Source organism: Nomascus leucogenys, chromosome 16 (genome assembly GCF_006542625.1).
Source record: "Nomascus leucogenys isolate Asia chromosome 16, Asia_NLE_v1, whole genome shotgun sequence".
Lineage (NCBI taxonomy): Eukaryota > Metazoa > Chordata > Mammalia > Primates > Hylobatidae > Nomascus > Nomascus leucogenys.
Window position 1 is genome coordinate 5,173,935 of NC_044396.1, and position 24,520 is coordinate 5,198,454.

The 24,520-nt window shown below is 41.1% G+C and overlaps 1 protein-coding gene across 3 annotated transcripts in view; it reads right to left on the reverse strand.

Moving 5' to 3' along the window:
- LOC100586435 (serine/threonine-protein kinase Sgk3) overlaps positions 1–24,520 on the reverse strand; it is a 148,222-nt gene that overhangs the window by 61,499 nt on the left and 62,203 nt on the right. For 2 of the 3 annotated variants that reach the window (XM_030795045.1, XM_003274791.4), the window contains 2 exons: positions 8,644–8,860; positions 3,531–3,614 (listed from right to left, as the gene is read on the reverse strand). In XM_030795045.1, the coding sequence (XP_030650905.1) occupies positions 3,531–3,614; positions 8,644–8,739 (180 nt within the window). In that variant the 5' untranslated portion in view covers positions 8,740–8,860. Of the gene's footprint in view, positions 1–3,530; positions 3,615–8,643; positions 8,861–24,520 lie in introns of those variants that run through there. The other variant, XM_030795046.1, reaches the window with a different exon arrangement.

A 24,520-nucleotide genomic window follows, 5' to 3' on the forward strand; every position in this document is an offset into this window, starting at 1 on the left:
ACCAGGTTCAACCTGATTTCTGTAGTTTCAAAGAATTCAACCAATAACTATTTTCCTATTCTTTGCCCCTCACCACAGGAGGCAGAATTAGAAGGAGCTACATAAAAAGAGAGAGACATAGAAAGTGATGAAATAAGAACAATGAAAAAAGGGTGAAAAGAAATACAAAAGAAATTAGGGAGATGAATGATAAAAACTGAACTACAAGTTAAGGAAACTCTTCTGCAAAAAGTCCAAAGATGGGATGTTTCACAGAAGAGAGAATGAAAGTGATCATGGATGGAGGTACCCCAAACAAGTTTCTCTATTTTATTTTTATGCTTACACATACTCAAATATTAACAATTTAATTAATAACCAGCTATTAAAATCATGAAAACATCATGAACACACACTACTGGTATGGATCTCCACAGTGCTGAGTTTTAGATGACATTCCCTGCACCCCTTCCTCTTATGAAGAGTTTCACAAAAGACTTCTTTAGAAGGTAAATCTAGCCTATGAAATATTTTAAGCAAAAGACAAAAAGAAGCCTCAAATATACGTGGTGTATGTGGGGTGTGTGTGTGTGTGTGTGTGTGAGAGAGAGAGAGAGAGAGGGAAAGAGAGAGAGAGACAGACAGACAGACAGACACTACAGTCATGTTATTTTTACCCAAGCATAACCCAGGCATCCTGATGTGTACAGTTGGATTTACACACTCCTCAAAGACATGCTGAACATGCAAATAATGGGTATTCAAGAGTTTCAAAATGAGCTAACATCTCAACCCTCACTCAGCCTCCAATATAAGCCATTTTTTAAAAAATCACTAAAAACTTATGAAAGATATTTCCATGTACAAACTCTTATTGGCTGTTGTTTCAACAGTGTAACTTTAATTACAGAAAAAAAAACCTATCTCAATATCCTTTGATGAAGCAAATATCTAAAACTATATAGGTTGAGTATCACAAATCTGAAAATCTGAAATGCTCTAAAGCCAATAACTTTTTGAGTGCTCAAAGGAAATGCTCACTGGGGCGTTTCAGATTTCAGATTTTCAGATTTGGGATGGTTAACTGGTAAGTATAACTGAAATATTCCAAAATTTGAAAAAACTTGAAATACAAATCACTTCTGGTTCCAAGTATTTCAGATAAGGGATACTCAACCTGTATTTAGTAAGTGCAGTTGCATATGCATTAAAGAAAAGCTAAAGAACAGAAGAAAACAGTAAAATGTTATCAGTTATTTCTGAGTAGCAACATTATAGGTGTTTTGTTCTTGTTTTTGTTTTGAGACAGGGTCTCAAGAGTGTAGTGGCATGGTCATGGCTCACTGCAGCCTCCACCCCCCAGGCTCAAGTGATCCTCCTACCACAGCCTCCGAAGTAGCCACAACTATAGGTATGTGCCACTACACCCAGCTAACTTTTTATTTTTATTTTTTTTATAGAGATGGAGTCTCTCTATTAATTTTACATAGGAAAAAATAAGTATTTTTAAATTGCAGTATTATCTTCAGAAATTCAATTTCAAGTAGCAAGGGATTTGAACATTAGGAATAAATACATACATAGTGAAACGCTAAATAAAGATGAATCGGAAGTCTAATTTTCATGACTTAACAAAACACAGGAAGTGGTACAGCTAGACATTGTTTGATTCATTCTGACCCATTTAGGAATTTGTCTCTTAGTTGATAAATGTGCAACTTTCCTCATATTCAAAAATATCTTATAAATAATAACCCACAGGCACATATTTATTCCTATGTTTAAAATCAAGAGACAGGGTTAAGAAATGAAACCCTCCCCCCGCTTTTTTTTTGAGATGGAGTCTCGCTCTGTCGCCCAGGCTGGAGTGCTGTGGCGCAATCTCGGCTCACTGCAACCTCTGCCTCCTGGGTTCACGCCATTCTCCTGCCTCAGCCTCCCAAGTAGCTGGGACTACAGGTGCCCGCCACCACGCCTGGCTAATTTTTTGTATTTTTAGTAGAGACAGGGTTTCACCATGTTAGCCAGGATGGTCTCAATCTCCTGACCTTGTGATCTGCTCACCTCGGCCTCCCAAAGTGCTGGGATTACAGGTGTGAGCCACCATGCCTGGCCCAAAATTCCCTTCTTAAATATATAACAAGAGTTTTTCCAGAGGATGCCTAGTAATCTACTATTCATTCAACAATGACACTGGGAGATCCCTATTTATTATTACATGAGAGCAGAGGAATGTCAATTTGGGATTTGAGGCCAAGGGCAGTGTCATGCCTGTAATCTCAGCACATTAGGAGGCCGAGGTGGGAGGATCACATGAGGCCAGGAGTTTGAGACCAGCCTCGCCAACATGGCAAAACCCCATCTCTACTAAAACTACAGAAACACTAGCCAGGCGTGGTAGCTCACGCCTGTAATCCCAGCTACTTGGGAGACTGAGGCACGAGAGTCGCTTGAACATCGGAGGCAGAGGTTGTAGTGAGCCAAGATCGTGCCACTGCACTCCAGCCTGGGTGACACAGCAAGACCTTCTCTCAAAAAATAAATAAATAAATAAATAAATAAATTGGGGATTTGAGGCACAATTGCTTTTGTTCTTAACTGAAGCAAAGCTTTAAATCCAGGACTGTCTTAATGACCTGGAGTTCCGTAATAGCTATTAGTAACTCAAGAGGCATGTTTTAGCTTCTATGTATGATCTTCAAGGCAACACTATCCACAAACACTGCTACCTGTGGAAAACATGGTATGATAGTGACTGTGGTGGTCTTGCTGCCTTTTTTTTTTAGATGTGGTCTTGCTATATTGCCCAGATGGCAGTGCAGTGGGGCAATCATGCCTCACTGTACTCTCTGAACTCCTAGGCTCAAATGTTCCTTCTGCCTCAGCCTCTCAAAGTGCTGGAATTATACATGTGAACCATCGTGTCTGGCTCTTTGCTGCCTACTTTAGCAAGTATGTACTCTATGTACTGCCAACACTAGATTATGAATGCTATTTAATATCTGAGTTATGAAAATATAAAAACAGGTTTTAGTAATTTAAATAGCTAATAGTCTCTTAGTTCTCACCACTAGGTAGCTGTCAGAACTCTAAGAGTCAACACTCATTTCAATTGTGTTAGCTACTTAAAATCTGGAACCTAAGACATATCTCTAAGAATGGAAACAAACTATGGAAGGCAGATAGGTTCACGACAGACTTTCAAACATAAAGCTTACAGTGGGCAATTTAACCAGAAATACCATGATGATTAACAATTATCAGAGAGGTGGGTAGAAAGAACTGACTTCTAATTTTCTATGACATTAAAAGGTATTTTATCTAGTTCTCATATTTTTAATGGTTTATTTGGAATTGTTCAGCAGTCCTCTCTCTACCCTTTCTTTGTAAGCATTCCAAAGTTAGGATGTTTTTGAAGAATCTCTTACCTTTGTCTGCTTGTCTGACATATTAATATATGAGTATCAATTTAATCACTCAAATACATTTCTCTTATTTTGGGTTTTCTCGGTGCTTCCTTTTAATTAGAAATCTTGTAGACTATTACTTACAGTGTTGTAAAGTTTATCAAACTCTGCGTATCTCCTGAAGACAAACCATTCACTCCTTCCCACTGAAACCAGAACTTTATAAACCTGTGGAAATAAAAAATTACATAACATGACACAATTTAATTGCAAAAAACCCATTAGCTACTTAAATACATGAAACCTGTTTTCATTTTTTTTTTTTTTTGAGACAGTCTGGCTCTTTCACCAAGGCTGATGTTTTCATATTCTGAAACTGATATTAACATTAACATTTTTATATGATTCTCTGATACATAAACATATCAATTAAAGCACTTATTGAATCTTGTCAAATGGTATTCTTGGCTGGGTTCAGTGGGTCATGCCTGTAATCTCAGCACCTTGTGAGGCTGAGGTGGGAGGATTACTTGAGCATAGGAGCTGGAGACCAGCCTGGGCAACATAAGGAGACCCCATCTCTACAAAAAACTTAAAAATTAGCCGGGCATGGTGTACACGCCTGTAGTCCCAGCTACTCAGGAGGCTGAGGTAAGAGGATTGCTTAGCCCAGGTAAGTTGAGGCTGTAGTGAGCTGCGATCACACCACTGCACTCCAGGCTGAGTGTCAAAGCGAGATCATGACTTGGGAAAAAAAAAAAAAAAAGTGGTTTCTTGTGATGGGAAGAATATGAGGTCAGAAAAAAACCAGGTGGTATTTTATTTTTCAAATGTTACAAAATATTTCTGTAATTTTCAGGGAATAACATAGTCAACACCCAGGTGCTCATTATTTGGATCTACTGGATTCTAACATGTTGCCATTCTTGCTTCAGATTTTTTTTGCCAAAGAATAAAATACTATAGATTCAATTGTTGCCACTTTCCTCTCTTCTTCCCTATTAGTAATTACTACCTTGAACTTACAAAGTATTTTCAAAAGTGATACCTGCTACATAAAAAACCTTCAATTATTAGTTTTCTTCCTTCTAGGTCATCTTTCACATAGTAGTTTTCAAACTATTAATAAGGATTTATCCTCAGATTTCCTAGTATTATCTTCCATCTTCAATATTTTCAAATATACATAACCTCGTATAATCGTAATCAACAACCCTATGAAGTAAGCAGAACAAATATTACAACCCCCCCACTATAAATGAGACACCCTACATGAGCTGCAGGATGGTAATCTGGCCCTTTTGGTCTTAACCGAGAAGGAATCTGGTTGTCTTAGAGGAAGCTATTACGCGTAAGATGTTAGAATTAATTTGATACCCCCCACATGGACAGCATGCAGAAGTAGAGGGCAAAAAACCTAGCCAAGGTGCCAGCGACGCTGAATAAGACTAGAGAAGAGACTTATCTCACACGGCACTGGGACAAGCCTAGAAGCAGAACTGCTGTAAGAGAATAAAACACTTAGGTTTATATGATTGTGAGTTTCTTCAATTATTTGTGCTGACTTGGTGAGAAGAATGGACTTTAGAAAGTTCAGGTGACCTCCCCTGGCTACCCCAAATACAGCCAAGACCAGGAGCAAGTCTAGGTTCCAAGCTGGAGAAGCTCTGCAGCAAATATATTTACAGAAGACAAGATAAGGCCTTGTGAAATTATGAATTAACAATATGATTTATAAACAAGTGCTTATTAAATACATACTAATAAAACAGTAGACAAAAACAACTATTCAAATCCTTAAAAATACTTCCATTGGTAAAAAAACAAAACAAAACAAGATTAGATTTGCTGTGAAATCTAACAGGATTTCACAGGAAACAGTACAATACTTAATACAATATGAAATTATCTTATTTGCATATTTCCTTATTGTCTGTCTTGCCCCTGTATAATGAAAGTTCCTTGAGAGCTAGGGCTAACATCACTCTTGTTCCACTGTATCTGCAGTGTCTAGAACATGACATAGAAACTCACGATTTGTCAAGTGGATAAATAAAAATATAATTTAGACTTGGTTTAAGTCAAGACACCTAGAATGCAACACATTTCCCTGTTAGAAGCTTCATGGTATAGAACTACATAAACTACCTATGAAAACTAGAGTATAAAAATATTATCAAGGCTGGGCGTGGTGGCTCATTCCTGTAATCCCAGCACTTCGGGAGGCTGAGGCAGGAGAATCACTTGAGCCCAGGAGTTAGAGACCAACCTACTCAACATAGCAAGACCCTGTCTCTATTAAATTTAAATTCAGGCTGGGCGCGGTGGCTCACGCCTATAATCCCAGCACTTTGGGAAGCCGAGGTGGGCGGATCACGAGGTCAAGAGATACAGACTTTGCCAACATGGTGAAACCCAGTCCCTACTAAAAAAAAAAAAAAAAAAAAAAAAAAATTAGCTGGGAGTGGTGGCATGCACCTGTAGTCCCAGCTACTTGGGAGGCTGAGGCAGGAGAATCGCCTGAACCCAGGAGGTGGAGGTTGCACTGAGCCAAGATTGTGCCACTGCACTCCAGCCTGGCGACAGAGCGAGATTCTGTCTCAAAAAAATAAATAAAATAGGCTGGGCGCAGTGGCTCACGCCTGTAATCCCAACGCTTTGGGAGGCCGAGGCGGGTGGATCATGAGGTCAGGAGATTGAGACCACGGTCAAACCCCGTCTCTACTTTTTTAAAAATACAAAAAATTAGCTGGGCGTGGTGGCGGGTGCCTGTAGTCCCAGCTACTCGGGAGGCTGAGGCAGGAGAATGGCGTGAACCCGGGAGGCGGAACTTGGAGTGAGCCGAGATCACAGCACTGCACTCCAGCCTGGGCGACAGCGAGACTCCATCTCAAAAAAAATAAAATTAAATTAAATTAAATTTAAAAATAAATAAATAAATAAAATAAAAATGTTATCGATAACATGGGTACCTAGGCTGAACACAGTGTCTGCGTTGGGTGGGATGGGGTCTATCTGCACTGACAGAACCAAGTTTCTTGAGGATTGAGGACTGCACTGTAGTGACCAGCAAATAACATATGAACAATTCAACAAATACTTATTTGAATTCCTACTATCTTTGTTCTAGGGGCTGGTGAAACAATAGTGAAGAAGTTCCTGCTTCAAAGAACCTTGCATTCTACTCAAAGAAGGCACATATAAACAAACACGAAATGTGGCAGGAGGGAAAGCAGGACAGAGAGTGAGAGGGGTAGGGTGGGGTGTGAAGGTGCTATTTTTTATAGGGTGGTCAGAATATGCCTCTCTAATAAGGCAATATTTGAGAATCTGAAGGAAGTAAATGAATAAGGTGATTTAGATAGCGCCTTTGAGAACTCAGTGCACAGAGTAGGAACAGCTGGGTAAGAGAAATGCTACAGGTCTCCTGGACCATCCCACAGAAGACATGGAAATACCTCCAGCCTGGAAAATCAAAGGACATGAGATAATCTGCTGCTGACATTTGCTATGTGTGAACTTTCTTCAAACTTGGCAGGAGGTATGCCCTCGAGGAAAGAATGGCCCAAAGGCAAAAATAAGGAGAGGGAAGGAAGGAAGAAAAACATTCACACACTCTACCATTTTATTCAAGGTATATCAACCTTTGTTTACCTTCAATGTGATACTGCTAAAAATTTGCTTATACAAATGTGCAACAAATGCCTACTGTTTAAGATATTCCTGCAATATAGAGGCCTGCAATATAGAGGCTGAGAAGGGGTAAATGGTCAGACACACATTGCAATTTCTCTGCTCTGGGATGTGGTACCAAGTGTGGCAGGTGTGTCTTTTAAGGAAGAGAGGACAGAGGGACTGCTTTCCCTGCTCCTTGTCTGGGACTTTGAGAGAAAACCATCATTTTCCAGCACCCAGCCCCACCTAGTTAAGAAGGCAGAGAGATTTCCTCAACTACCCTGTGACAGGGACTCTGAGTTGAAAGTCACCTGTCATGGGACTCAACTGGCAGTGACCGGGTAACCCCCTTCTTAGAGGCTGGGGTGGATCACTGAGCCAGAAGCAGGTGAAGGACATGTCAGAGCCTTAGGGGGCTCTACAGCTATCAAGGGCCAAGGTACTGAGTCAGTGGTGAGTTGCCGCAAGACCCTGGTTAAGCCAACAAAGAGATCACAAGTTAGTTCATCAACTGCAGGTGCCAGCAATGGATGCCAGCAAAATGCCCAGGTTATCAGGTCAGTCAGAGCTGGCTATTTGCCAGACCAGCCACTTTACAGCTCAAATGGCAAAGATCTAGAGGGACGACAAGAACTCAAGAGGCTTCACCAGGCTACCATGAGGTCATTCACCAACTCAACAATATTGTGAAAGGGGACACCTCTCCTCCCATAAACCACGATGCCAACCTGAGGAGGATGTGTGTTCAAGTAAGAGAAAGAAAGCAGAAGAGAGACTAAGCATTTTATCCTGAGACCTGGTTAAATTATTAGATAGACTAAGTATTAAACAGAATTGGGCTAAATGAATTTCTTCATATTACTCAGTAGGTGGGGGGTGGGGAGTAACGAGGAAGAGCAGATCAGTAATAGACACGATAACCGGCTTTTTTTTTTCAGGGGGAGGAGGGCACGAGACCTCTGTATATACTAATGGGACTACTGGAACTAAATACAATATTGTATGTTTCAGCACACTAATTAGAAAAGTGACTATTCTCTAATAATAAAAACTGATACACAGATTGAGCAAATATTCATTGTGCTTACTCTTTATAAAGCCCTATAGTAGATACTACAGTGATAAACGATAAAATTAGAAATGACCTATCCTTTAAGGTGAAAAAAATAAAATACTGAATTAAATATTTTAAAACTGAGAGATACTATAAACATTTCAGGACAGTAGTTCTTAATATGGAATCAATGACTTCAGGAGTCCATTAATTCCTGACAGTGCACACAAAATTTTAAGTATGTGCATAGATCCATGTGTATGCACATGCACATTTTCTGTTAAGAATATTAATTAGATAGTTTCATACAATTCTCCAAGAGGATAAGTAAAGAGACACTAAAAAAGGAAAATTTATTCCATTACGGTAGCCACAGAAGACTTTGTGGAGAACAGATCATGTGAAAGAAGTAAAATCTAGGTATGTGGAGATGGGGAAGGGGGTGTTCTAGGTTGGAGAAGAAAAGCAGAAATGAAAATATTCTCTATATTCAATTTTTTTCCCACATGCTTTATGTTAAATACTTACAGTAAACCTCTTCTTTTTCTCTCTGTGTTCATCGGAGCTGGGAATGCTTACACTTGGGCAGCTTTCCTTGTAGTCCATGGTATGATCTCTTTGCATTTAATCCCTCAAGAGCACACCAAAAAATGCATCCGAAGAAACAGTCAGCAGAGGACAAACCCAATTAACTAATCCAAAATATAAAACCTCTTGAAGTAATGTTCAAATTCCATCATGCAACCTTAACCAACAGAAAAAAAAAAAAAAAGACGTGATTAGCAAAACCACTTTAAAATACTATGACTGTCATTCCTTAAGCATGGGACTAATTTTACGTTTATTCTGACAGGAATCTACTTTTGCTCATCAGTCTCAGCCCAGGTTAGAGATTTACTTTCTGTTATGTTCCTAATACAAGCCACAAATATCTGCAGCCCATCTACCTTCCTTACTATTACGAAACTCCAGGAACTTATACACCTCAGTTCATGTAGACTAAGGACTAACCCTCAGCTAGAAAAGATCTAGTTGGAGGTAACCAAAGTGTGGTTTTCAGACTTCTTGTATCAGGATGAACTGGTCAAGTGTGCTGAACAATTCCGATTATAATCCTGTATAGTACATAACTATTTACTCATTTTACAAATGAGGCAACTGAAACACAAAGAGGTGAAATAATTCGTACATCCCGGATTTGAACCCAGGCCATCTGACTCCAGAGTTCTAACTCTTAACCACTGTACTATGCTGCATTATAACTGTGGATGATTCTTTTGTACTGAACCTCTGGTCAGAGACACTACAGTAGATCTTTCTACAAAATAAATGCAGTATGTTAATATCATCCCACCCCATGAACAAAGAGCTAGAGATGTCACACTGATGTCACCTTTGCTACACACGGCAGCCCATACTCTGACACCACATGACACCAAATAATACCTTTCTTTTAGAGACAGGGTGTTGCTATGTTGCCCAGGCTACAATGCTGTGGCTATTCACAGGTGCAATCATGCTGCACTGCAGGCCTCAAACTCCTAGGCTCAAGAGCACACCAAAAAATGTTCCTGCTTGAGCCTCCCAAGTAGCTGCGACTATAGGCACAGACCATCACACCTGGCTCAAACAATACTTTTTTTAAAATTTTTTTCTTAAGAGACAGGGTCTCATTACGTTGCCCAGGCTGGCTTGAACTCCTGGGCTGAAGCATTCCTCCCAACTTGATCTCCCAAAGTGCTAGGATTACAGGCATGAGCCACCGCACCCAGACTAAATAATACTTTTTAAAGTGTCAGTTTGCTAGGATAATTCCCCTGGATGTTTAGTTTCAGGAAGTCACTGTAACAGATCTGATCACTATAAATAAATTATATTCAGGTAATGATTTAAAATATATATATCAGCAGGCACTGAATATTCAGGTATAATGAGTTTTAACTGATTATAAGAATTCTTCCTTTGAGATGATTCAAAGCTTCCCTTCTTGGATTTGCTGCTGGAAATGCAGTCAGAAAGATTTCTTTTTTTTTTTTTTTTGAGATGGTGTTTTGCTCTTGTCACCCAGGCTGGAGTGCAGTGGCACAATCTTGGCTCACCGCAACCTCCGCTTCCTGGGTTCAAGCAATTATCCTGCCTCAGCCTCTCAAGTAGCTGGGATTACGGGCACATGCCACCATGCCCAACTAATTTTGTATTTTTAGTAGAGATGGGGTTTCTCCATGTTGGTCAGGCTGGTCTCAAACTCCCGACCTCAGGTGATCCGCCTGCCTCGGCCTCCCAAAGTGCTGGGATTACAGGCGTGAACCACTGCGCCCAGCAGTCAGAAAGATTTCTATGTAGCTGAATTAGTTGTTAGAATATACAGACATGTAATTGGTCCCTTCTCAACAAAGAGTACAGCACCTATCTGTAAATTATAGCATTCTAAAGCCCCATAATAGTAGCTGCTTTGTCCCAGTAAGACCAGGGAAGCACCTGACCAGAGCCTGGCCCGCCTGTCACAGCGATCTACTGCCTAAGCATGAGAGCAGATGGAACCTATTGTACTTCTAAGGCAGATTAGCCCTGTCCTGGAACCTCAGAAGCCACATTAACCCATGCTTCTCCTCCTGCAGCAGAGACACTGAGAAGGTGAAGGTTATGAGCTACACTTTCCACACCTCTCCCTTGAGAATGTGGGGCTCAGGGTGGCAGGTCCTGCTGGTACTTTATCTGTTTGTGCCTTGCTGTGCTATAGCCCACAGAAGCAGAATTCCTCAGGTCCTTCTTTTGGAAGGGACAGTAAGATATCACATTAAGTGGCATCAGGAATAAAGGAGAAGGAAAGAGATGGTAGGCAGGACAACTTGTTTCCTGTAAGGTACCCAGGGGACATCTAAGAGAACAGGTACAGCTGGCAGTTAAGTGTAGAAGTCTACACTCAAGAAGCACACTCAAACCTGAGCCAAAGGTTCCAGTTTGGCAACTGCACTTGACAGTCTCCATCTACCCTTCCAGACCCAAACGCCACTCTTTCTCCACCCAGCCACATGTCCAGAAGTCTGAGCTCTATGGACTACACACTAAAGCAGCACACTTTGCCTTTGCCCTCTGGCTGGGTTCAGCCATGAGAGTCACTAACAAATTAGAGGGTAAGAGGAGCAAGGCGCTAAGGTATTTGTTCCCATGGTCCCTTTCTGACATCAGTGGTTTATCTACCTAAGCCCACAGTTCCTAGCAGGCAGCCCCTCTTCCACAGCTATAGTTGAAGGACCTGGGAATAGTAACAGCTTCCTGACTTTGCTAGTAAAGAGGTGCTTCAACAATGCCATGCTGGTTCCTCTAATCCTGCCCACAACATCTTAGTTAATAGTCCCTTTGTTAAACTTTCTTCAACTACTTTTGAGTGTGTCATGTGACTGATGCAGTTAACTGGTACCAAGAATGACCCCAGGACACACAGCCTCTAAAATGGAATGTGTATTTGACATGTGTCCTGAAAACCTTCCTGTGGAGGGTGGGGATGCCACACAGTGACATCATGATTGCTCAAACTACTACGTGTGCATGGTGTCACAGGACGGAGTGCAGGTGGAGAGTGCTCGAAGTCCAAGCAGCTGATAAAAACACTGACTTCAGAGACTGCAATGTGGGCTGGGGCTGCTTCTGGCTGTCCTTGAGAATGTGCATGAAGCAAATGACAAAGTTAAAGCTGTGAATTCCCAAAGAGATGGGTAGAAAATCCGTGGCTGTTTTATTCGAGTCCTTCATCTCTTACAGTTGCCGCGCTGAGAAGACTAAAGATCAAGCCCAGGGTTTGATGGCTAGGGTTGCAGAGCCAATTCAATATATAATCCTGCAAAGTCTCATGTGTTAACATACGGCACTGGCTGGAAAGGACAATGACTTGAATCCTAGACGCAGTTATTTGGGTAGGCATAGATGAGGCTAAGAATGCTGAACCCCAAATTCAGCTGAACTTCCTTGCTGAAAGCAGCTGCTTGTATCTCTCAGAGAAGACCCTGCACCCCAACGTCTCCTCCTCAATAAAACTCTTTTCAAGTTGTTTCACAAGGGATGCTAATTCTCTTCACTATCTACTCCCACCATCTTTCATTGTCTCGTAACCCAAAAGACCCCAGAATGAAGTTCCAAGTCTACTCTGGGAGAAAACTGCCTTTATAACAAAATATTTTAGGATCTCAACAATTTATTTACCAGTGGGAGTGTGGAGAGCACACATAGGAATATATTCAAAGGATCTTAGATCAAGGAGGACTAATAAGATTATTGTGACCTATTTTTTTTCCTTTTTTTTTTTTGAGATGGGGTCTCACTCTGTCGCCTAGGCTGCAGTGCAGTGGTGCAATCTTGGCTCACTGTAACCTCCACCTCCAGGGCTCAAGCAATCCTCTCACCTCAGCCTCCCAAGTAGCTGGGACCACAGGCATGCGCTACCATGCTTGGCTAATTTTTGTATTTTTGGTAGAGATGGGGTTTTGTCATGATGGCCAGGCTGGTCTCGAACTCCTGAGCTGAAGCAAACTGCCCATATCAGCCTCCCAAAGTGCTGGGATTGTAGGCATGAGCCACCACACCCAGCGTATTGTGACCCTTTAAACGGCCACAGACATATACTGTTGATCTTTCTCCAGGCCTTTCCTGAGAAGGACCTGCAGCAATTCTCCAAGATGATTGTGCACTACAGAAATAGGAATATATAATCCTCCCAGGCGTTACTGGATACTAGCTCTGAAATACCGCTAATCTCCTAGAGACCGAAAACATGGTCTACAAGTCAGAGTGGGACTTCCAGAGGTAACGTAAGAGAATAAGTCTGTCTCACAGTGGGTCCATAGGCCCATCCTGTGCTTATTTCCCTAGTAACAGAATTATAGTGGAAAAAGATATACGTAGTAACTGGCCAAATTCCCATATTGGTTCCCTGTCCCATGTCATAAAAGCTATAATGCGAGAAAAGGCCACGAAGAAGCCTCTGGAACTGTCTCCCCTTTTCTTGCTAAGAAAGTAACCAAAAACTATACGACATCCAGGGGAGAAGCTCAGAAATCAGTACCACTATCAAAAACTAAAAGGATGCAACGGTGTTAAAACTTTTTATATCCCCATTTAACTTGGCCATTTACCTAGATCAAAGCTGGAAAGAACCTGGAACATGACAATGGATTACCACAAATTTAATCAGATGGTGATACCAATTACAAATGAGATTCTGGATTCTAAATGTAGTGTTTTTGTTTTTTTTTTTTCTGAAGAAAATTAGCATAATCCCAGACATCTGGTATGACTACTGACCTGGCAAACGCTTTCTTTTCTATCACCATCAGTAAGGACAATGAGATGCAAATTGCATGAAGTGGCAGAAAGGCAGTATACTTTCATTGTCCCACCTGAGGGCTATGTCTGAATTGCCATAATATAGTCTGGAGAGTCCTTGATCATCTTGACAGCCCACAGATCACCACACTGGTCCATCACATGAATACCATTATCTTAACCGGACCTGGTGAACAAAAACTAGCAAGCACCTTGGACACCTGTGTAAGACACATACACAAGCCAGAGGATGGAAAAAAACTCATGAAAGTTCAGGGATTCACCACACTGATGGCTTCTAGGATTTCCCTGGTCTGACCCAGGATATCCCACCTCAAGTGAGAGAAATTACTACACCTTGCACCACTTCCCCTGAGAAAGAGGCAAAACAAATAGTGAGTTTCAATACTTGGATATGCTGTTCTGACCCATTTACTGGGTAACCTATGAGCCTGCCAGTTTTTACTGAAGCCCATTCCAAGAGAAGGTTCTAGAGCAATGAAAGCTGCCCTAACCCTTGAGCCTATGCCTCAGCACACCCAGTAGTACTGGAAATGACAGGGCAAACAGGAATGAATTAAGGACCCCTCTCTCTGACAAGCACCAAGAAAAGGGTAAGAGTTTCAGACCCCTTAGGGTTTGCCAGCAAGCACTGTCTGTGGTTCCTGGCTTGTTACTAGGCCCAGGAAGAGATGCGATGACCGCCTATGGAAAACCAAGAGACTATGTAAAAAGAACAGCCCATCGTGAACAGAGTATTGTCTGGTTCACTGAATCATAAAACTGGACATGTACAGCAGTAATCCACTTGGTACAGTAAAAGCAAGACTGGGCTTAAGCAGGTCTGGATGGCACAAGTAAACTGTAGGGATCGGCAGCCCAGACTCCCCTACTGCTTGTCCCTCCTTTTTGTAAGTTTTCTAGACCCACATTTAAGGCTTCATGGGGAGGATCCTCAGGCCAGTTAGCAGGGCAGGAAAAAGGCATGCTTGTTTATGGATGGACATGCACAGTGTGCTGGCACCGGCCAGAAGTGAGAAAAGGCAGCCCCACTCAGGGATGGACTGAAAGAGAGGGGTGAAGGGAAATCTTCCCAGTGGGCAGAACTCTGAGCAGTACACGTGGTGGTTTACCTGTAAGGAGGAGTGCCAAAGGGACGTATCTATGATGATCCTTGGGCAGTGGCTAATGGAAGGCCTGCTGGTCAGTGACTTGGAAAGAACAAGATTGGAAAATTATGTATTTTTTAAAGGAAGGTGTGCGAAGTATGTATATGAACCTTTCACTACAGCACAGAATGTGAACATATTTGTGTCTCACATAAATACCCACTACAGACAGGCGCTCAATAATCATGTGGTCAAGATGACTTGTCTTACAGATGTCAGTCAGCCTCTTTCCCAATCGTCCCATTGCTTGCTCAATGGACCGATGACAAAGTGGCCAAAGCAGTAGGTGTGGAGGCTACATAGGGACTCAACAATATGGCCTTCCCCTCACCAAGACTGATTTAGTGCTGCCAGTGCTGAGAACCCAACCCCAACAGAAAAGACCAACACTAAGGCCGACTATCCCACCATCCCACAGGGGGGATTAGACAGCCCTTAGGAAACGATCTGTCTTCACAGAAGCAAGACTGACTTCATATGGTTGCTTTAAGGATTTGAGATAGCGTAAAAAAAGACCTAGCACTGTAACAGTAACCAATAAATCAGATCTAAAGTATAACAATTTGTTCTGAATTTATTTTTATTCCTTCATTCAATGAACACTTACTGAGTGCTCATCATGCACTAGACAATAAAAAGACAAAGTGAAGGCCAGGCACGGTGGTTCACACCTGTAATCCCAGCACTTTGGGAGGCTTAGGAGGGCGGATCATGAGGTCAGGAGTTCAAGACCAGCCTGGCCAACATGGTGAAACCCCATCTCTACTAAAAATACAAAAATTAGCTGGGCATGGTGGCACGTGCCTGTAATCCCAGCTACTTGGGAGGCTGAGGGAGGAGAATTGCTTGAACCAGGACACAAGAGGCTGAGGTTGCAGTGAGCCAAGATCATGCTACTGCACTCCAGCCTGGGTTACAGAGTGAAACTCCATCTCAAAAAAAAAAAAAAAGACAAAGAGAAAATCCTACCCTCACAGAACTTACCTAACAGGGAAGACTGACAAGCAACATAAATTAAGTATTATGTTATGTGTATGCATGGTATACTGAGAGGGTACAGAGAAGGGACACAGCCGCAGACTGTATAGCTTAGCTAAAAATAAAGCCAGGCAGGTATGGAAGCAGACGTTTGAAAGAGATTCCACCGATTTGCCTCAATTGTATCTGGAAAGAGAAGCCAAAATTATATATTGGGAATAAAGATGTTGCTCTGAAGAAAAACATAAAGGGGTTAAATCACTTGCCCAAGTTAATATGCAACTAACAGGCAATAGAGCTAGAATTCAAACGCAAATTTGTCCAACTCCAAAATCTCTATGTGCATGTTTGCTGTACCACATCGACTCTCCTTAAGCAAGATTTTCCTTTCCTTCAAGCTAAATTGAACTGGCAACCTAATAATACTTACTGCTTAGTAGCTAAGCTTATTACAGGCCAGACTGTGCTTTACATGTGTGAATCTGGTTGCTCCTCACAGCAGCCCTAACTAGAAGAAATTGAGGAGAAACTGAAGCATGAAAGGATGAAGGACCCTGCCCCAGATGGCAGAAGCAGGATTTGAATCCAGATGGTCTGACTTCAGGGCTTCTATCCATTATACTACCCTGCCTCCACCACATGTACATGCTTTACAGAGTCCTCTGGTGACCAATTTGGGAAGAAAGTTCATAAATTTTTTTAAGTGATTAAAAGTAAAATGTATTACTATACATGTAGTACATATTTATTCTATAAAACTGAAGCAATTAAAATTCTGCAAAGTCATCTTCTGGCCAGGCAGCTAAATAAAACACAGTAAGAAGGGGATTGACATAAAAACCCACAACTAAGAAAGAATAGAACAAAAAGCTATGTCATTCATGTGGGATTAAAACTGGGACTTTTTGGGAGATTCATATACATGTAGGGCTTTTCAAAAGAGGAACAGGAAAAGGATCTGCCTTCACTCTGCTAGACAGTCAGAAGATAATTTTGTAGTCTGGTGCTCAGGGGCAGCTGGCTTGCCAGGAGTAGGTGACAGCTCTTCCAAAGAGGCTTAAGTTCGTTAGAATGGAAGAACTAGACTTACTCTTCAACTCATGAATCAACTCAGACAAGTCCAACAAGACAGAAAGAAATAGGTCAGATGACGGCAAAACTTTTCAAGGCCAGCCAAATCTTAGGAGGGACGGTGAATCTGCAAGGGTATTATAACAGCTAGCAAAGATTATACAATGGTTCTCATCTGGGGCCAATTTTGCCTAGAGGATATTTGGCAATGTCGGGAGACATCTTTGGTTGTCACAACTTGTGGGGTGGGGGGGTGGCAGGTGGTGGTCGTCAGGGATGATGTTAAGCATCTACAATATGCACAGGACTGCCCTACAACAAAAAATGATTTGACCCAAAACGTCAACAGGGCTGAAGGCTGAGAAATAAATATTTACTGAGCACTAATGCCAGGGCTGTTTTAAGCGCTCACATCTAACACATCAATGAGTCCTCATAGCAACCTCTGAGGTAAATATCATTATCCTCATTTTACAGATGAAGAAGAAACCTAAGCTACGAAGAGTAGTTCCACATGGTCACGTGGCTGTGGGTGAAAGCACTCTCATGTGAGCCCAGCTCACATACCGTAGCCCTCAAGTTCTTATGCTGTTACATGCATCCTTTTCTAAATCATCTTCGGAGATACAGAGTTGAAGAGAAGAGAGCACCAGGGATCCACCAGGCAACTGCGTTACAGAAAGAAAGTCACGCACAGGAAAAGCAGATTTCTGATTCTGCCACCAGGAGGGGTCAAATTCTGGACAGCACTTGGTCAGGAGCCTGGCTTCCCTTTCTTGAAAAACATCACATGTAAACATCTAACTGAAAGCTTGGTACACAGCAGGTTCTGAGTGTTGGCCCCATCACAATGACAACCAAGGACTAATTATGAAATAAGGAGGACACGAGAAAAGACACTATCAAGGATACAGTTTTTTTAAAAAGGAGGGGGAAAGTTCATCTTTTTAAAAAAAGCATCCATAGACTTAAAATTTTTTTGTTTGGGGTCTGTAAAAAAATAGCAATATGGGTGAAACTCTATGATAAAAATTGCCCAAATTCTTGTTATGTTAAAATGTTACTGATCCAAATATTGCTTAAAATAGATGAACATTAAAGCTTTTCCTAAAAAGGATTTTTTCCTTCATCATTGTATCCATTTTTTTTGTCTATTGTATGCTATTTACTGTCCTTGGGTCTTGCCTATCTTTGTTTCAGGGCAGGCAAAAGAAATTTTTTTTTAATAAAAAAAGTCAAAAGATTCTTCTGCTTTTACCTCTAAAAAATAAACAGAATTTCTGAACCCGATTTCCTTAACCCATCATAAAGATTGTTTGATATTGACTAGAGGACCCTACTCAGATTAGAAGGTAGATACACTCATAAGTATCACTTCCCATTCTTACCCAATACAGCAGGGAGGGTGAGTTGGTGATTCACACCAAGGCATAAAGGGAAATAAGAACAAACGTGTCCCAAAAGGAAGGAATTTGGCTTGTGAAGAGCTACAAGTTTTCCTCAGCAGGGGAACAGGGTACTGGGTGTTTAGAAACAATGGCACCTAAAGGAGGGAACTAACAGGGCTGGTCAAGGAAGATACAAAAGAAAATCCATGCACATAAATTGCAAAAGTAGGCCAGGTGATGGCTGACGCCTGTAATCTCAGCACTTTGGGAGGCTAAGGCAGGAGGATCCCTTGAGCCCAGGAGTTCGATATCAGCCTGGGAAATATAGTGAGAGCCTGTCTCCACAAAAAAAATTTAAAAATTAGCCGGGTATGGTGGCACATACCTGTAGTCCTGGCTACTTGAGAAGCTGAGATCAGAGGATCACTTGAGCCCAAGAGGCAGAGGTGGAGATTGCAGTTAGCCTCGAGACTGCACCACTGCACTCCAGCCTGGGCAACAGAGCAAGACTGTGTCTCAAAAAACAAACAAACAAACAACGACAACAAAAAACAAAACTATAAAATTCCTAGAATATAATGTACCAGAAAATCTAGAAAATGGCCAGGCAGGATGCTTCGGCCTTTAATCCCATCACTTGGGGTGTCTGAGATGGGACGACTGCTTGAATCCAAGAGTTCAAGACCAGCCTGGGCAATATGCGAGACCTCATCTCTACCAAAAACATAAAAAAATAAAACATTAGCCTAGCATGATGGTATGCACCTATAATCTCAGCTACTAGGGAGGCTGAGGCGGGAGAATTGCTTGAGCCCAGGTGGGGAAGGTTGCAGTGAGCCAAGATTGCATCACTTTACTCCAGGCCGGGTGCCAGAGCAAGACCCTATCTTAAAAAACAAAAACAAAAATAAAAATAAACCACACACACACACACACACACACACACACAAATTAGATGACCATGAGTATGGCAATGATTTTGCAAATGCTACACCAAAGGCACAATCCATGAAAGAACATGAAGAGAATGAGAAGACAAACCATAGACTGGAAGAAAACATTTGCAGAAGATACAGCCAATAAAGGACTGTTATCTAAAATACACCAATAACTCTTTAAACAACAAGAAAACAATCTGATTAAAACATGGACCAAATGCCTTGACAGACACCTCACCAAAGAAGATATACAGATGGCAAATGTAAATAAGCATATTCCACATCATGTCACCAGGAAATGCAAATTAAAATGAGATACCATTACCTACTTTTCAGAAATGGTCAGAATCCAGAACACTCACAACACCAAATGCTGGTGAGGATAGGGAAGAGCAGGAACTCTCATTCACTGTTGGTAGGAATGCAAAATGGTACAGCCACTCTGGCAGTTTGGCAGTTTCTTACAAAACTAAACATATGCTTACTGTACAATCCAGAAGTTGCACTCCTTGGTATTTACTCAAAGAAGCTGAAAACTATGTGCACACAAAAACCTGTAAATAGATGTCTCTAGCAACTTTATTCATAATTGCCAAAACTTGGACGCAACCAAGATGCCCTACTATAGGTGAATAGATTAATACTCTGTAGTACATCCAGATAATGAAATAGTTTTCAGTGCTAAAAAGAAAGAAGCTATCCAGCCATAACAAGACATGGAGAAACCTTAAATGCATATCACTATGTGAAAGAAGCCAATCTGAAAAGGCTACATACTGCATGATTCCAATTATATGACATTCTAGAAAAGGCAAAACTATGAAAACAGTAAAAAGATCAGCAGCTGCCAGGGGCTGGGGCACAGGGTGAAACAATGAATAGGCAGAGGATTTTTAAGGCAGTGAAAATACTCTGTGACACTATAATACATGTCATACATTTGTCCAAACCCACAGAATGTACAACACCAAGAGTGAACCCTAATGGAATCTATGGATTTTGGGTTACTACGATGTGTTAACGTAGGTTCACCGATTGTAACATATGTACCACTCTGGTGGGGGATATTGACAATGGGGAGTGCTGTACATGTGTGGCGGCACAGATATATGGGGAACTCTGTACTTTCCTAATTTAGCTATGAAAAAAGAAGTCTAAAAAAAAAAAAACATACACATACCCCGGGCATGGCAAGGGGAAATGACCTAGTAAATAAGAAAAGGAATTGGGATGGGGACTATTTCTGAGAATAGACCCTATGAATAGGTTTCATTTTAAATTACATTAAAAGCACCTTCCCAGCAAATTCTAACCCCAAACTAACTGGTTACTTTACTGAAAGTCTACTGTAAGAGTATATATAATCTGTATCTGTTTATTTCTGCCTCTCAGGATACTAGCTCCAAACACATCCCAAATGTTTCAACAGAAACAAAGGACATCTTTGTCACATCTGTAAATTAAATTCACTGCAGAACAGATTAAAAAAAAAAATCAACAGGCTCTGCCAATGAAAGATACATAGTAGCCTTCTCCCCTCCCCTCACACATCACATGATGAATCAGTTACAACTTTTCCTGTTTTCCTTCCTTACTGATACATCCTTCCTCTAATTCCCACTCCACCCTCATCTTTGATTTTTCCATCATTCTGCAATCACAAAGCTGTCCCAGTTTTTCCTAGGTTTACTATATCTCTATTTAAGCACCTTTTATTTATCCGATTCTTGATAAAAGTGATATATGAATTAAAAATAAAGTACATGCAAAATAGCCAATGTTGGCACTAAAACAATATTGAAGAAGAGTGTTGTGCACCAACAACTTGAGAAGAGTGTCCAAGAACCTCAACTACAGTCACATGAGCCAGCTCCATTTTATTAGAGACATTTAGAGAAGGGCCTGGGTGAGGAAGTGGAAGTAACCACTGACAGCCCTTTGTTTCCTCCATACTAGGATAAAACTGCTAAAATAAACCAGGCATGGTGGCTCATGCTTCTAATCTCAACTACACGGGAGGCTGAGGCCAGAGGATAGCTTGAGGCCAGGAGTTTGAGGCTGCAGTGAGCTATGATTGCACCAATGTACTCCCATCCTGAGTGATAGAGCTAGATCCCATCTCTTTAAAAAACAAAAACCAAATACTACTAGGATAAGGAGGAAGGCCCTAAATTTACTCCAACCATGCCATGTCCCTCCACTTGGTCCAGAACCAACTGGTAGAGATGGTAGCAATGGCAGCAAGGCTGTCCTATCCTTCTCAGCCTCCCAAGGTCACTATCTTGGGTTCCCAACCACCAGAATGCCTGCTCTATTCCAAAACTCCCAAGCTTTTCCATTTGTAGGCACACTCCAAGCATATCTTACAGGCAGATGTGAACATACAACACTCCCACGGCCAATTCCTAGACGGCTGTGGTGACTGGCAGAGTGATGGGGCCGGAGTCAAACTGGTTCTGAACTGAAGAGGTTGGCAGAATTCAGATCATCCAGGCCCAACAAAACAAAATGAAACAAAACCCACAAAGACAAAAATCACCACCATGTCTCACAAAGTCTCTTGGGAGAACCTCCAACCTGCTCTCTGCTTCCATTCTAAACTCCCTCCAACCCATTTTTTCCCCAGTAGCCAGACAAATTTATTTTTATCACTGTAAATCTGATAATTTCACTCCTTGCTTAACTCCTTTCCACAGCTTCCCATCACTCTTGGAATAAAATCCAACTGTGGATTATTGCTGACAGTCTACAATCCCCCACAGGGCTTAATGTTATTCTGCGTAACTCTCCAGCTGCACCCACCAGGGCCTCTCGCCTCTGTGTTCACTAGACTCACACGAGAACAACCTCCTTCCTATTTCGTACACCTTCCAAGCCCTCTCCCATCTCGTCTCTTGTACCAGTGGCCCCTCTGTCTGGGACACTCATCAGCTCTTCACACCAAGGCCTTGTTCAAAAGTCACTTCTTCCAACAAACTTCATGGCCACCTTAATGTGCTCCCTCCCCAAGTTCATCCTCCCTCATCATGTTGTTTATTTCCATTTCAGTATTTATGGATTGCAACTAGGATTGCAGTTGCTTGCTTATTGAGAGCCTCCCTGACTAGGGTGTAGGAACTGTGACTTATTGACTGCCATGCACTTAGAAGGCCCTAATAAAACCTTTCATTGATTTATTCAACAGGTGGAGAGAGACGTTTAGAAATTCCAACTTGCCAAAGTGTGCTAGTGAGATCTTCAGTGACCAATGCCTCATTATTCCTTCATCAGTGTCCTGAATCATCAATTTCTGCCTCTTCACTGGATCACTCCAAGTACTATATATATATATATATACACACACATATATATGTATGTATATATAGTACAAGCATATATGTACTAATATGCTATGATATCTTAATAAAATCCTCCCTAAAAATATAGATTTACTTATTTAATGATACTTATGTAGTGTTTACCATGTGCTGGGAGTGTATCAGCATCTGTGCCCTCATTTTTTATTATTTTTTTGAATGATTGTATCTAATAACACACTTAACTAAGGCTTTATAAAATCAAGGAGAACTCAGGGTAAACACAGATGCTTATACAGTGTGATAAAGGAAACTTTACTCTCAAGTAAATATTTGCTTTCAAAATTCTCCTGACACTAAAACTATTATCACATTAGTAAAAATTTCCCAAAGCACAAAAATTACAACCAATTACATATTTAAATTATAATACTTGTTTAAATTATACTACTTAATTTCAAATCCTGACCTTACAGTGGCTATGTTATTAGTAAAGACAACATGCAGAATTTTACCTTAATATTTTAACATTTCAAAAATTAGGGCATATATATATGTATAAAATGTATATATGTGTATGTGTATAAAATGTATACATATAAAAAATGTGTGTGTGTGTGTGTGTGTGTGTATTTCCCGCCTACCTAACAATAGAAACTGCTGCTTCATCCTAGGAAAGGTAAAATAAATTCAGACCTGTATCTATAAGCACCTGAAATCAAAAACAACGAAAATAAGTTAATGTATGCCCTAGAATGGAGAAACTTCAGTTGAGGTTTGGAAGGCCACAGGAGAAAAGATAAAATTAAGTGACAGAAACATTTACACAAGCTCTTGAGTCAAGTTTTAATCTGAGTCACAAGTAAAATAAAATCATTGACTCAACTGGAATATGTGCAAGGATATGCTTGTAACATAAAATTCAGCAAAATGTGTTAAATGCTGATATCGAACTTTGTAAAATTGTAAACTTCAACAATAGTAAACTCAAGTATCTCATATCTACTACCTTTTTCTGAAGGACTAAAAACTTCTGGCATATACACCTTTCTCCACACATCCAGGACAATCAGGAAAAAGGTATGAAGTTTTTTTAAGATTAAACAATGAAAGGAAAGAAAGTAAATTACTTTCTGCAGACCAGAGAGAAAGAGAATCTTCAGTCCTATCCAGTATAGAAACGAAGCAAAGAAACAGTATTACACGTATCTAGAAATACAAAAACAAAATATATTTTAGGAATAATACTCCACAAAATCCTAAGCTGCAGATATTGCTCAATAAAGTTGTCTTCTGATGGTTTCCTGAATTTACTGTGTACTTTTAAAAACATCTGCCTGTCCATCCACATGCGTATTGGACATGCTGCTCTCCCTACACCCACTCCCCTCTATAAATCCAGACCTCAGGGTTTTCATTTGTATCTTTTTACTTAGTACTGACTTTTTCCTTGTCATCTTCTTCATTTGTCTGTACTGTAGAAGTAATTGTTGAAGCTCAATATTTAACGATTTAAAGGTCTGTTTGATATAATTTTAAGTTCCTGTTTACTTAAAAAACAGTTAAGTGGCTGGGCACGGTGGCTCACGCCTGTAATCCTGGCACTTTGGGAGGCCGAGGCGGGCGACTGTGAGGTCAGGAGATCGAGACCATCCTGGCTAATACGGTGAAACTCCGTTTCTACTAAAAATACAAAAAATTAGCCGGGCGTGGTGGCGGACGCCTGTAGTCCCAGCTACTCGGGAGGCTGAGGCAGGAGGATGGCGTAAACCCGGGAGGCAGAGCTTGCAGAGTACCGAGATCACGCCACCACTGCACTCCAGCCTGAGCAACAAAGGGAGACTCCGTATCAAAAGAAAAAAACAAAAAAGCAGATAAGCAGATGTGGGTCTTATTTTTCCTTTAAAAGAAACTGAAATGTGTGTGTGCATGCTTCTTGTCCTCCAGGACATGAAGCAATAAAGAAATGACCAATGCCCAAAGCTTTCGAATTCAAAGAAGACTGCGGTAAATTCTCTATGATAGTCACCAGCATTCAGAGGAAGAAAAAACCACTTCCAACTGAACTTACCTAGATATCTGGTAGGGGATGGCAGGGGCCGCATGTGAGGGGGCCACATGTGAGGGGGGTTTTGAAGAATGGGAACTCAAAACAGAAAGGGCAGCAGAAGTCCTCACTAGAAACAGGGAACAGCCACTAGACCACTAAGTCTAAATCCCTGCCCACATCGGAGAAAAAGATTAAC